This window comes from Spermophilus citellus (assembly GCF_964194105.1).
Source record: "Spermophilus citellus genome assembly, chromosome: 1".
NCBI classification, from domain to species: Eukaryota; Metazoa; Chordata; class Mammalia; order Rodentia; family Sciuridae; genus Spermophilus; species Spermophilus citellus.
The window spans coordinates 230,156,365-230,169,490 of record NC_138182.1 but is presented as its reverse complement, the minus strand read 5'-3'; the positions used below and the strand labels follow the sequence as shown (position 1 = coordinate 230,169,490).

The 13,126-nt window shown below is 38.9% G+C and overlaps 1 protein-coding gene across 1 annotated transcript in view; it reads right to left on the bottom strand.

The window, feature by feature from the left end:
• Window positions 1-13,126, bottom strand: part of SV2C (synaptic vesicle glycoprotein 2C) — a gene marked incomplete at both ends in the record, with an annotated part of 178,482 nt that overhangs the window by 86,001 nt on the left and 79,355 nt on the right. Inside the window, one exon of the mRNA XM_081287785.1 lies at window positions 12,142-12,293. Within this exon, the coding sequence (XP_081143911.1) occupies window positions 12,142-12,293 (152 nt within the window). The remainder of the gene's footprint in view (window positions 1-12,141; window positions 12,294-13,126) is intronic.

Genomic DNA, 13,126 nt, shown 5'->3' with positions numbered 1-13,126 from the left:
AGTGTCCAAAGGAGAACAAGGTCACAAACCTCTTCAGTGTTACCTAGCAGTGTTAGCAGCATAGGAGAATACAGTTCTTCATATTAACAAAAGAGCAGGAAATTGTCATATTAAAAAGCGCATTTTCCCATTTTAAGCTCTTATGCACAAAATAATATGGCTGGGACATAGAAGAATCCCAACATCTGGCTAACTGCCTTTCCATTTCCAGGGTGCTTAACTGGAAATTTAAGACCTCAGATCCATGATCTCAATTGATTTCATTCTCAACTCCCCTCAATTCACAAGCCTCAAAAGCCAGAGTGAGAATGTAGAAAAGTGTTTCCTAGAACTGTGCAGAGCTCTCCATTCCTAAGAAAGTTAAACAGATAGCAATTTGAGTCTTCAGGATGCAATCTGTACCCTCACTGATAGACACGTCTTCCTCATAGGCTTTTTATTGAATAGGGATTGAACAAAGAGGTGATATACTTAGGATGAGGAGAGAGACCAGAGGGCTGAGGTAAAAGAGCAGGCTTCTTCCTGATTTTCAGCATGCAAGACTTCTTGAACACTTACTTCTGGTTACCAGGAAGGGTAGCCATTAGACACAGCCTCTAAAGGAAATGGCCACACACTTAAACCAGGATAGTGCCGTGTTGAGCTCCTGTGTCCTTCATAACCCCTTACAGACTCAGTCATTGTTTTTGCATGGGGAGAGTGAACAACAGAGTAAAGGACATTGGAGGTCAAGGGTCATTTTGTTGAGATAAAACATATGATTGAGTCTAAAAATGAACATATTACCAAATCATACTGGTGTACATTCATGTACAAAATTGATTTCCCTGGAAATGTCTTACTTGAACCCTTGACCACAAATCTTCAAGGCTGTGACACTCAGTAAAATACAGCAAAGCTAAGTGGGCTGGGTTCAGGGCCCATTGGTTCCTGTACCTTTCTCTGTTTTATCCATCTTCACAACTTCAAGTTACAGGCAAACAGTAGAGAAAACATGTTTGGGTACAGGTGAGTAAATTTCTTAAAATTTCTTTCCTTTCTCACCCCAATTTCAGAACTGCATGTGAAAACCCAAGACATACGATGAATGTTTGTGCCAGCCACTTGCAAAGGAACCACATTTTGTAAGTAGTCCTTTAATGCAGGAAATCTACTGGGTAATACTATTAGTATTATACCTGTTTTACAGAAGAGGAAACCGAGGATCAGAGAGTCTAGGTAACTATCCTAAAGGTGACAAGCTAGGCATGACAGAGCTGGCTCAGAACCAGGACTTGTCCTATATCTAAGCCTGTACCATTAACCACTCCACTGACAACCTGTCTCCAGGATCTTTGCACTTTGCTGCTGCAACAGAGCTGGGCTCTGCTGCTGCCCAAGTAACCCACAGGGCCAGCTGCAGGCAGGTTAGAGTTGTCAGGCTCTTGTTCTTTCTACCCAAGCAGGGTGGCACCGTGGCCATGAAAGTAGTTTTTTTGTGTGTATTATGTGCCTGTTGAATATGAATTTATCCAACCAACAAATGAGGGGAGGGTTCTGCTTCATAGGTTCCAAATAACCAAGGTTTTACAGCATTATTTTTTCCTTGGTTCTCTCTCATTATCTTAACTGTTAACCTCTTCCTTTTAGTCCTCTGCCTCCTCCATCCTCTCATCTTGTAAGCAAGGAATAGGCCTTAGCTTACTCTCTCTTCTGTAATTTCTTTTTTTTTCTTTTCACATTTTGTTTATCAGTCTTCTGTTCCTTTTTTCCTGTAATTTCTGAACTTACTCTGGGCTGCTCTGACAGTCTGGGTATCTGAACCTGGTAGCAATAATAGTTGCCACTTTTGAGCACTAATTATGCCCTGGGTGTTTACCATGTTTATTACACTAACTCATCACCACAATGCTGATGAGGGCAGTGGACAGGGAGACTGAAAATCCTGGCAGAGCTCATACGAGCAGTGGGTGGAGACTCAGAATTCTTCTTTCCTTGGGTACAGAGCCTTTCTTTCTAAACAAAAGATTCCTTCCTCAACCAGAGAGCTATCCCCCCCACCCCCGTTCTTCTTATCATTCAGATGGAAAATGTATTAGCTTCATGCATCATGTAGTCAAAGGAATGACTTTGGTAATTCCTGTAACCTTGGGAATGTGGGTATTTTTAAACCCTACATTTCACTGTGGTTAGAGTAGGGGAGATTGTCTTTATGGACGTTCCCAGTGTGATCCCATAATGTCTGCAGTGAAGACTGAGCCAGAAAGAAGCCATGGGGTTGTCTGAGGTGCCAAGTGGAGCCCAGTGTGCTGCAGGCTTTAAGAACGTGAAGAGCCGTAGCCTCTGTGCTGAAAAAATCCTCCCCATTAGTAACTGAGCGTCCTTATACTCACTGGGATGCATGCAGCAGGAGAGAACACCCCCTCTGATCCACACACGAATTTAAAGGAGAACATGATGATAGAGAACTTAATGGAGCAGATAGTGCCGCATTACCGCAGCATCAGCAACTTCAAGGATGGAGCCTAAGTGGAAGCTTCAGCCAAGAGGAAGGTGATGATTCAGCTCTGGTTCTCATTTGCCCTGAAGGCAATGGGGCTTCCAGTAAATATGATGCATCCTGATTACAGGGAGCGCGGGAGAGAGAGGAAGGGAAGGAGGACCGAAAGAGAACCTTTACACCTGAGCTTCTGTTTTTCACAATATTACTTGTTTTTATCTGCATTCAATGAGATGTCATCTTACCACCATTAGAATGACTATTACCAAAAAGATAAAAAGAAATACTGGTGATAGTGAGAGGGGAATCTTTGCAGTCTGTTGGGAATGAAAACTGGAATAGCTACTATGGAGAATGGTATGGAAGTTCATCAAGAAACTGAAAAACAGATCTACCATATGATCCAGCCATCCCACTACTGGGTACACAGCCAAAGGAAAGAAATCAGCATACCAAAGAGGTAACCTGCATGCCCATGTTTATTGCTGCACTATTCAAAATAGCTAAGAGAGGGAATCAACCTAGATACCCACGAATGGATGAAAGGATAAGAATCACACAGGAAAACTCTGAGCCATAAAAAGAGTGATATCCTATCATTTGCAGCAAAATTGATAGAACTGGAGGACATTATGTTAATGAAATAAGCCAGACACAGAAAGACAAATGCTGCATGTATACTCTCATAGTTAGGGTTAAAACAAAACAAAACAAAAAAGGAATGACCTGAAGTAGAATAATTATTATTACAGGTTGAGAAGAGTGGTAGATACAGGTAGGTTGCATAATGGGTACCAAAACACAGTTAAAAGAAATAAGGTCTAGTGTTCCACAGCATGGGAGGTGACTATAGTTCATAATAATCCATTACATATTTTATGAATACATAAAAAGATAACTAGAAGAGAAGAGTTCAACATTTCAAAGACAAAGTAATGATAAGGAGGTAAAAAATCGCCCTGATTTGGTATATATACACACACACACACATATGCACACACATACACATGCATATATACATATATATACATATACACACACACACACACACACACACACACACACACACACATATATATATATATATATATATATATATATATATATATATATATATATATATATACACACATTCACAAAACTAGGTCCCAGTAGGCCAAGCTGATTCCACTGTCCATCAGAAACTCCTGGCCACAGCCCACATCTTAACTCATCACCTATGAAGCAATCAAAAAAGCCTTCCTGGGATGGTGTCTAATTTCACAAGAATCCTTCCTTTCAGAATCCCAAGTGACCAACTCAAGGTCTACTTTGCATCAGAAGCTTTTCTGGAGCCAGATCAAGTCTCAGGATCAGGCTTTGCACAGTGATGACTCTGTCACACTGCCTGAAGGTGACATCTGAGGTCAAAAAAGAGAACCTCCTGCCCATCAGTCTCCTGACAAAACATGTCATTTGTCATTTAGGTACCTTTGCAATGTGCATGTCAGTTATTGATTTCTTCCCTCCAGGGCAAATCTTGATGCTGGGGTCAGCGTCTGGCTGTAAGACACTTCATTTTGTTCTCACATTCCTCAATACATGGCTATGCAGCAGGTGATAATGGGCACTCAGAGTTGCTCAAGGAAAGGATGGAGGGGCAGGGGCTGACCTTCTACTGTTGTTTCTATAGGGTACAGCATCGATTACCCAGTGTATAAGGGTACAGCATCGATTACCCAGTGTATAATTTCAGAGAGAAAATTTAAGGCTTCCCCCCGCCCCAAGGCTATAGAGGAATTGGATAGACTTTTAAATATTTGTTATCTTTAAACACTGTGAAAAGATGTGCCATTGAAAAGGAGAACTATCTAGACATAAAGTTACTTTTTAACTGGGATTTTAAACTTAATGAACAGGAAAGTATTTCAGCTTGGATGAAATCAACAATGCTGAAACTCAGGTCAGGCTCGCTCTTCCTTATTGTCATTCATAGCCCTCCCCATACACAGTGACATCTCAGTGGCCCAACATTACAACAGATTCTGAGATCCTTCACTGGAAGAAACAGCAAGCTGAAGAGTCTCAAATCTGACTATATATTGGAACTACCTGGGGACTTTAAAAACTATCAATGCACCTCAACATTACTAAGGTCATGCTGACAAGCCCTCAGCCAACACACTCAATACTAAAAAATAAAAGATTTTCCTCAAAGATAAGGAGTAAGACAAAAATACCCATACTTACCATTGCTGATCAGCATAGTACTGGAAATCCTAGCCAGAGCAAGTAGCAAATAAATAAATAAATAAATAAGAAATAAAAAAATAAAATTATCTCTGCTTGCAGGTGATAGGACTTTATATATAGAAAATACTAAAGAGTTCCTCCAAAACCGTGAGAAGTAATAAATGAATTCAATAAAGTTATAAGACACAAAATCAATAAACAAAAATAACGTGAGCCCAAGATCTTCTAGCTTTCAGGGTCTGGGTTGAAAAATCTGCACATAATCTAATGCAATCCCAATCAAAATCCCAATGACATTCCTCATAGAAATAGAAAAAGAAGTCATAAAAATTTATCTGGAAAAGTAAGAGACCCAGAATAGCTAAAGCAATCCTTAGCAAAAAGAATGAAGCCAGTAGCATTACTATACCAGACCTTAAACTATACTACAGAGCAATAGTAACAAAACAGTATAGTATTGGCACCAAAACAGACTGTTAGACCAATGGTACAGAATAGAATATACAGAGACTAACCCACATAATTACAGTTATCTTATATTAGACAAAGGCACCAAAAACATACATTGGAGAAAAGATAGCCTCTTCAACAAATGATGCTGGGAAAACTGGAAATCCATAAGCAATAAAATGAAATCACCATGCACAAAACTCAATTCTAAGTGGATCAAGAACCTAAGAATTAAACCATCCACACTGCGCCTATTAGAAGAAAAAGTAGCCCAAAGCTCCATCATGTTGGATTAGGCCCCAACTTCCTTAATAAGACTCCTATAGTGCAAGAATTAAGAATAAGAATCAATAAATGGAATGGATTCAAACTAAAAAGCTTCTTCTCAGCAAAAGAAACAATCAGTGAGGTGAATAGAGAGCTTACATTCTGGGAGCAAATTTTTACCACACGCACATCAGATAGAGCACTAATCTTTAGGCTATATAAAGAACCCAAAAATCTTAACACCAAAAAAACTAATAACCTAATCAATAAATGGGCCAAGGAACCAAACAGACATTTCTCAGAAGATGTTATACAATCAAGCAACAAATACATTAAAAAATGTTCAACAACTCTAGCAATTAGAGAAATGCAAATCAAAACCACTCTTTAAGATTTTATCTCACTCCAGTCAGAATGACAGCTATTATGCATACAAACAACAATAAGTATTGGCGAAGATGTGGGAAAAAAGGTTCACTCCTACATTGCTGGTGGGACTGAAAATTGGTGCAGCCAATATGGAAAGCAGTATGGAGCTTCCTCCGAAAATTGGGAATGGAACCACCATTTGACCCAGCTATCCCTCTTCTCGGTCTATACCTAAAGGACTTAAAAACAGCATTCTACAGGGACACAGCCACATCAATGTTTACAGAAGCCCAATTCACAATAGCTAAACTGTGGAACCAACCTAGATGCCCTCAGTAGATGAATGGAAAAAGAAAATGTGGTATGTATACACAATGGAATATTATTCAGCAATAAAAGAAAATAAAATCATGGAATTTGCAGGTAAGTGGATGGAGTTAGAGAAGATAATGCTAAGAGAAGTTAGCCAATCCCCAAAAAACAAATGCCAAATGTTTTCTCTGATATAAGAATGCTGATTTATAATGGGTTTGTTGGGAGGGGCGGAGCATGGGAGGATTAGACGAACTCTAGATAGGGCAAAGGGGTGGGAGAGAAGGTAGGAGGCATGGGGGTAGAAAAGACAGTGGAATGAAATAGAAATTATTACCCTAAGTACATGTATGAAGACACAAATGGTGTGACTATACTTTGTATACAACCAGAGATATGAGAAATTGTGCTCTATGTGTGTAATAAGAAATGTAATGTATTCTGCTGTCATATGTAACAAATTAGAATAATAAATAAATAAAAATAATAATAATATGGATCTCAGACATTAATAATGAATTATCTAAACAAGGAACTAAGAAAACAATTTTATTTACAATAGCATCCCCAAATAGGATAAATTTAACCAAGAAGGAGAAAAATCTTGTTTTAGTGATCTTTTTCACTGCTGTGACTGAAAGACCTGACAAGAACAATTGTAGAGGAGGAAAAGTTTGTTTGGGGCTCACAGTTTCAGAGGTCTCAGTCCATAGACTGCCAGCTCCATTCCTCAGGACTTGAGATGAGGCAGAACATCATGACAGAAGAGTGTGGCAGAGGGAAGCACATAATGATCAAGAAGCACTTACCAGATACAAAATATATACCCCACAGGAACACCCCCAATGCCACCTCCTCCAGCCACACCCTACCTGCCATCAATTACCATTTGGTTAATGCCCATCGAGGGATTAATTCTTTGACTGGTTCAAGGCTTTCATAATCCAGTCATTTCACCTCCGAATGTTCTCGCATTTTCTCACACATGAGCTTTTGGTGGACACCTCACATCCAAACTATAACAGATCTGAACACTGAAAACTAAAAGACACTAACAAAAGAAACAGAATAAGGGAAAAATAAAGGGAAAGATACCTTATGTTCATGGGTTAGAAAAATTAATATTGTCAAAATGTTGATATTACCCAAAGCGATCCACAGATTTAGTGCAATATCTATCAAAATTCAGTGTCTTTTCATAGAATTAGAAAAAGCAATCCTTAAAATTTTATGAAATTTAAACACAAATCAAGTATCTCTTATGAAAATTTAGCTTCTGAATAAAGATGAGTCTGCCCTTCTAGCCACTCTGAAGAAAAAGAAAAGGAAAAAAAAAAAAAACAAACCTTAAAATCATATGAAACTACAAAAGATCCTGAATAGGTAAAGCAATCTTAAGCAAGAGCAAAGTTGGAGGCCTCACAATTTTTGATTTTAAATTATATTACAAAGCTATAGCTACTGAAACAGAATGGTACTAACAGAAACATTTAGATACCCCAATGGAACCTAATAGAGAGCCTGGAAACAAATCCATGCATATATGATCAACAATCTTCAACAAGGCACCAGAAATATACAATAGGAGAAAGGAGAGTCTCTTCAAAAAATGGTTGGGAAAACTTGATATTCACTTGCAAAAGAATGCACTCAGAACTTTCTCTTGCACCATAAATGAAAATCAACTAAAAATGGATTAAAGACTTAAATGTAAGACTTTAAACTGTAGAACTTTGAAACTCTAGAATATTATTTAGCTTTAAAAAAGAAGGAAATCGGGCTGGGTTATAGCTCAGCAGTGGAGCACTTGCCTTATGTTTGTGAGGCACTGGATTTAATCCTCAGCATCACATAAAAATAAATAAATAAAGGCATTGTGTCCATCTACAACTAAATAAATATTTTAAAGAAAGAAGGAGATTCTACCATGAAGATAACATGGATAAAACTGGAGGACGTTATGATAAGTGAAATAAGCCAGACACAGAATGGTAAAAATTGCATGACCTCATATGTGGAATCTAAAAAATAAAAGCCAAAATAATAGAAGCAGAGAGTAGAAGAGTAGTTTTCAGGAAATAGGGAGATGGTAGTCAAAGAGTATAAGGAATATAAAATCACAAGATGCTAAATTCTGAAGATATAATATACAACATAGCAACTATAGTTAATAATAATAATGCATCATGTACTTGAAATTTACTATAAGAGTAGATCTTAAATGCTCTCACCACACATACACATAAAGATAATCACTAGAGATGATGGGTATGTAAATTAGTTTGATTGCATCATCATTCCACAAGGTATACATTCATAAAAAAATCAAGTTGTACACAGTAAATAATTCTTATTTGTTAATCATACTTTAAACTAGAAAAAATAAAAATCGAAATGCTCATTACTGGGTTCCTGGCCCAGATAATCTGATTTAATTGATCTGGGAAAGGATTCAAACTTGGGTAATTTCAAGGGAGTGCAGAAATGGAAAAATTACTAAAAGAAATTAAATTAAATGAAAAAGCTTAACACCCACGCAGCAACAGGCACAAATCTTAAGAACCCAGCTTTATGACTTTTTGTATGTGAATGCCCCTGAAAAACCCATCCACAGAGCATCATGATCACTCATATACCTCAACGCAGGAGTTTTAAAATTCAACCTTAAAAACCCAAACAAAACTCTTCAACTTGCAAGAGCATAACAATGATCTCAGCAAGGGCATTTAAAAAGATCTCCCCTGTTGATTCTAATTTGCAGCCAGGATTGATTGAAATAATTTGTTGTTGGTACTACATTTCTGGCCACAGGAAAACCTTCAATAAAATAGGACCATAAGATTTTAATATCTTAAGGTATTTTCAGCATAAAATTAAAGTCGGCTTCAGACATTTAATTTTGTTGTGCTGTGATTGTTTCTGTAACTTTTCATGCATTGTTTATGGTTCACAACCTTCCCTTGTTTTAGTTACATGTGGATCAGCTAGCCCTTTCTGATACAAACAAGAGATATCTTATGTGTATTATGGAAAAATAAAGGTAGGGACTATTATTCTTTGTGGGTTAGTCACTGACTAATGGTTGGCAAAGCAAGAGAAACAATCTTGAATCATCCATAGTTCAAGGGCAGGCTATGTGAAAGAAAGGCAGAGTCAGAGGAATTGGATCCCTAGCGAGGAAAAAATTAGAAATAAAAACAATCATGTCCAGTCTTCATGGGCATGTGCAGACCACAGAAGCCAATGCAGGTTAGAAGCTTAGGAAGGCAAGCCTGTAAAATTCTGACCTATATGGTGGAAAGGGAGGACCAGGGGCCAAGAAGCAGTACTGTCATAACAAAGAGGACAAGGCTGATCTAGAGGTGGCTAAGAAGTAATCGGAGAGAGAGAGAAGAAGATAAAGTAATGCATTGCCTTGTGAAGTTGCCAGGTTGCACCCTGCATGAGCACCTGGTAGAGATGGTGAGTGAGGCTGCAATTAAGTCCTCCTGGGAGGGTGGATGGGCACCTTATTTTCATTTGCACAAAGGCATTCTAAGGACGGTCTAGCAGCATTTCTGGAAGAACTGGTGGGTTCTTCTGCTGAAGCTCTGCACTTTCCTTTTGTCTCCTTAAATAAAGTTCAATGAAACAATTCCTAAGTGTCTTTTCTATTTGAACCAGCGAACTGAGTGGGGTATGAATTAAATGTTGTCCTACAGAGGAAGGTCCTGAGGCTTGATGAAGTCTTCAGGCCCCAGATGAAGGAGGAAAGACCTTTAATCCCTCAGATGGTGGCAGGTCCTGGCTATGTGAAGACATCTTTGGACTAGAAGCAACCAGAATCCACACAGAAGAGACCTATCACCTGAGCTAATTTAAATGTTCAGCAAATGAAAGTTCTTTATGGGTCAAGTAACCAACTCCTATGTCTTATTTTTGTTGTTAAATACGATTTCAGTTTTCATATGATTTTTTAGGTTTATCAAAAGAAAGAGAGCAACAACATGAATTTGGGATTCAGTATGGTAAAACAAATTATAGTGTTTCTGATTACCAAAGTCTATGTCTGATATAGACAATGAATCAAATTCTCTGAGGTTGTCCTTTAACAGAGCTATGCTTTATAATGAAAAATTGCTCTGTTCTAAAACAAAAGCAGAAAAATAGAAAATGAGGAAAGTGAGTTATTGAGATCTAATTTTTGAGATTGATTAGATTTTAGAGTCAGCTAAATGTGTTTTTTTTTCTTTTTCTCAGCACTGGAGGATTGAATCCAGGGCCTCATGCATGCTAGGCATACTGAGCTTCACAACCAGCTCCCAAAGAGTGAGTCTTGAGGCCATATGTGGTTTTAATTTATACAGTATTCCTATTCCTATTTTGCAAACTTTGGCCTGTTTCTTTGTTTATGTGTATGGTCACAAATGTGACCAAAACATCTCCTCTTTTCCTTATATATTGAATCTGATTCCTGCATTCTGTTCACTTATCCCTGCATTTCACCATCTGTGGGCAAAGCAATTTGAAGCTCCTAGTTTCTGAGCAGGAGAGCATTGCTTAGACATATGGAACTTTTAAATACTCTGGGATGGCAGGATAGTAAGTGCTTAGGAGAAACTAAGGAGAGGCTCTTAGAAGCACAGACAGGTCAATTCTGCAAATCAAGGGTCCTTAAGATAGAACTCCGGTGTTTCCAACCCAGTTCTGAGCTGCCTGGAGGTGGAGGAGATGAGGCTGGTAGGAATACAGGCACCTGTGTGTGTGTGAATTGTAGATAGTAATAAGAACAGCTGTAAGTCATGTTGCCTTAAATGCTGGTGATGATCTGTGCATCCTCTCACCTCTGTCTGAGGAGATACCAGGATTGATAGCACATATGTTATATAAACAAATAAGTGTTGGCTTTAAAATATGTTATGTAAACAAATAAGTGTAGGCTTTAAAAATATTAAAATGCGCTGTACATGTATAATATGTCAAAATATCCTCTACTATCATGTATATTTAAAAAGAACAAATTTTTTTTAAAGCCAGCAGAATGCTATATGGTATACTATGATAATATGTTTTTTAATAAGAAATATATATATTTTGATCTTCATCCCCAGCCATGACACAGAACTCCTAAACCCTTGAAATGTTCTGGGTAACAAGGTGTTCTTGTTCTAATGAGGCTGCTTTTGGTTTGCTGGGCGGGGTCTGCTCACAGAAAGACTAAGCCTCAGCCTCACCCTCACCCTTCAACCTCTGACAAAGGGAGAGAGGCTGGAAATCCAGTTAATAATTGACCAAGCCCATGTGACTTTTAGAGAATCCTCTAAGTATCCCTGAACTATGGGGTTTGGAGGACTTCCAGGTTGATGAATGCACGGAAGTGTCAGGAGGTAGTGAGCCTGGAGAAGGCACAGGGACTCTTCTCCTTTCCCTGTGTATTTTCATCTGACTGCTCATCGTTTCCTTTGTAATATCCTCCATAATAAACTGAGAAATACAAATTGTTTTCCAGAGATCTGTGAGCCATTCTAGCAACTGATTGATCCTGAAGAGGGAGACAGTGGGAACACCCAATGTACATTTGGTCAGTCAGAAATTCCAGAGGCCTCTGGGACCTGCAACTGGCATCTGAAGTGAGGGGCAATCTCACGGGCCTGAGTCCTGAGCTTGTGGGATCTGACTCTGAACCCAGGTAAATAGTGTCAGAACTGAGTTAAATTGAAGGCCAGCCAGCTATGGGAGAACTGGTTGCTGGGGAAAAAATGCCCATGCATTTGGGTGGCCAGAATTATTGTGAGAGCATAGCAGAGGAAAATATATTATGTTCTATTATATCCATATACTCAAAGAACCACTTGACACAGTCTTACTTTACTCCAATCTTTGCACAGGAAAAAAAAAAAAACACTCGTAGACACTATGAAAGGGAGAACCATGATGATGATAGTGTTGGGCATCAAGACCTCAAAATAGCACGTAGAAGACAGGAAAAGATGGGGATGGAATTGGAAGCAAAACCAGGTGGCCCCTTGGCTGGTGCAAGGCCAGCCTCTTACCGTAGTGTGGGATGATGGCCCAGGCCATGGCAGAGGCGTAGATGCCGCCGATCATCCAGAACATACAGAGCCAGCTCAGATGCTCACCCCGCTTCTCCCGCGCCAGCACTTCAGCAAAGTAGGAGAACACAGTGGGAATGGCTCCTCCAATCCTGTGGGAAGTCCAGAGAATACATGAAATTGGGGCCTGCCCAGCTAACAGGAGATGTGAAGGGCAAAGCCAAAGCAAACACCAACAACACATACTCTCTCCCAACACCAGAATATCAAGTAATATATATTTTCTGTCATTTTGTAATTTTAATATTATAGTCTTCATGTTTACTAGCAGTTTATTATTCCTCCAAAACCCTGAACCTGTAATTAGGCTATATGGCCAGAAGGTGGCGTGGTTCCCCCCTCATTTTGTTTAGAGGTTCGCTTGAGATTCTGATGCGCTTTCTGCTCAGCGTCAAATGTTCTACATGATATTTACAAAAAGTTACAATAATTTGGTATAATCTAGTGAATATTCTAATTAACTCATTTCAAAAAGAGACACTGTGACATGTCTATTCATGAGATGGAAACTCTGGAAACAGCTACAAACACATCTTTGGGGCTTTGGGCAATATGTACATACTACCATCCAAAAGCAGCTGCCCCCGCAGCCCAGTCAGCCTGATGTGTTGACAAACAGGGAGCCAATAAGGTCCCTCACTGGCTCTAGTCCCAGCCAGTGAATACTACTGCTGAATGAGCATACTTCAAATAGACACTGGTAAAATCAAATAGACATGATCAAGCACACTTGAACGGGATGGGGTACAATACTTCCTCACAGCAGGGGTAATTAAAAGAGCTGCTGACTGAGTTGGAGAGATGACATGGTCACTGAATGATCTCTACTCGGGTGAAGTGTTCTCAAAGAACAAAATTTTATTCATTCTAGGGAGATGAAATCTAGGGCCATAGATTTCATTATAATTTGAAATGGGTCTTAATG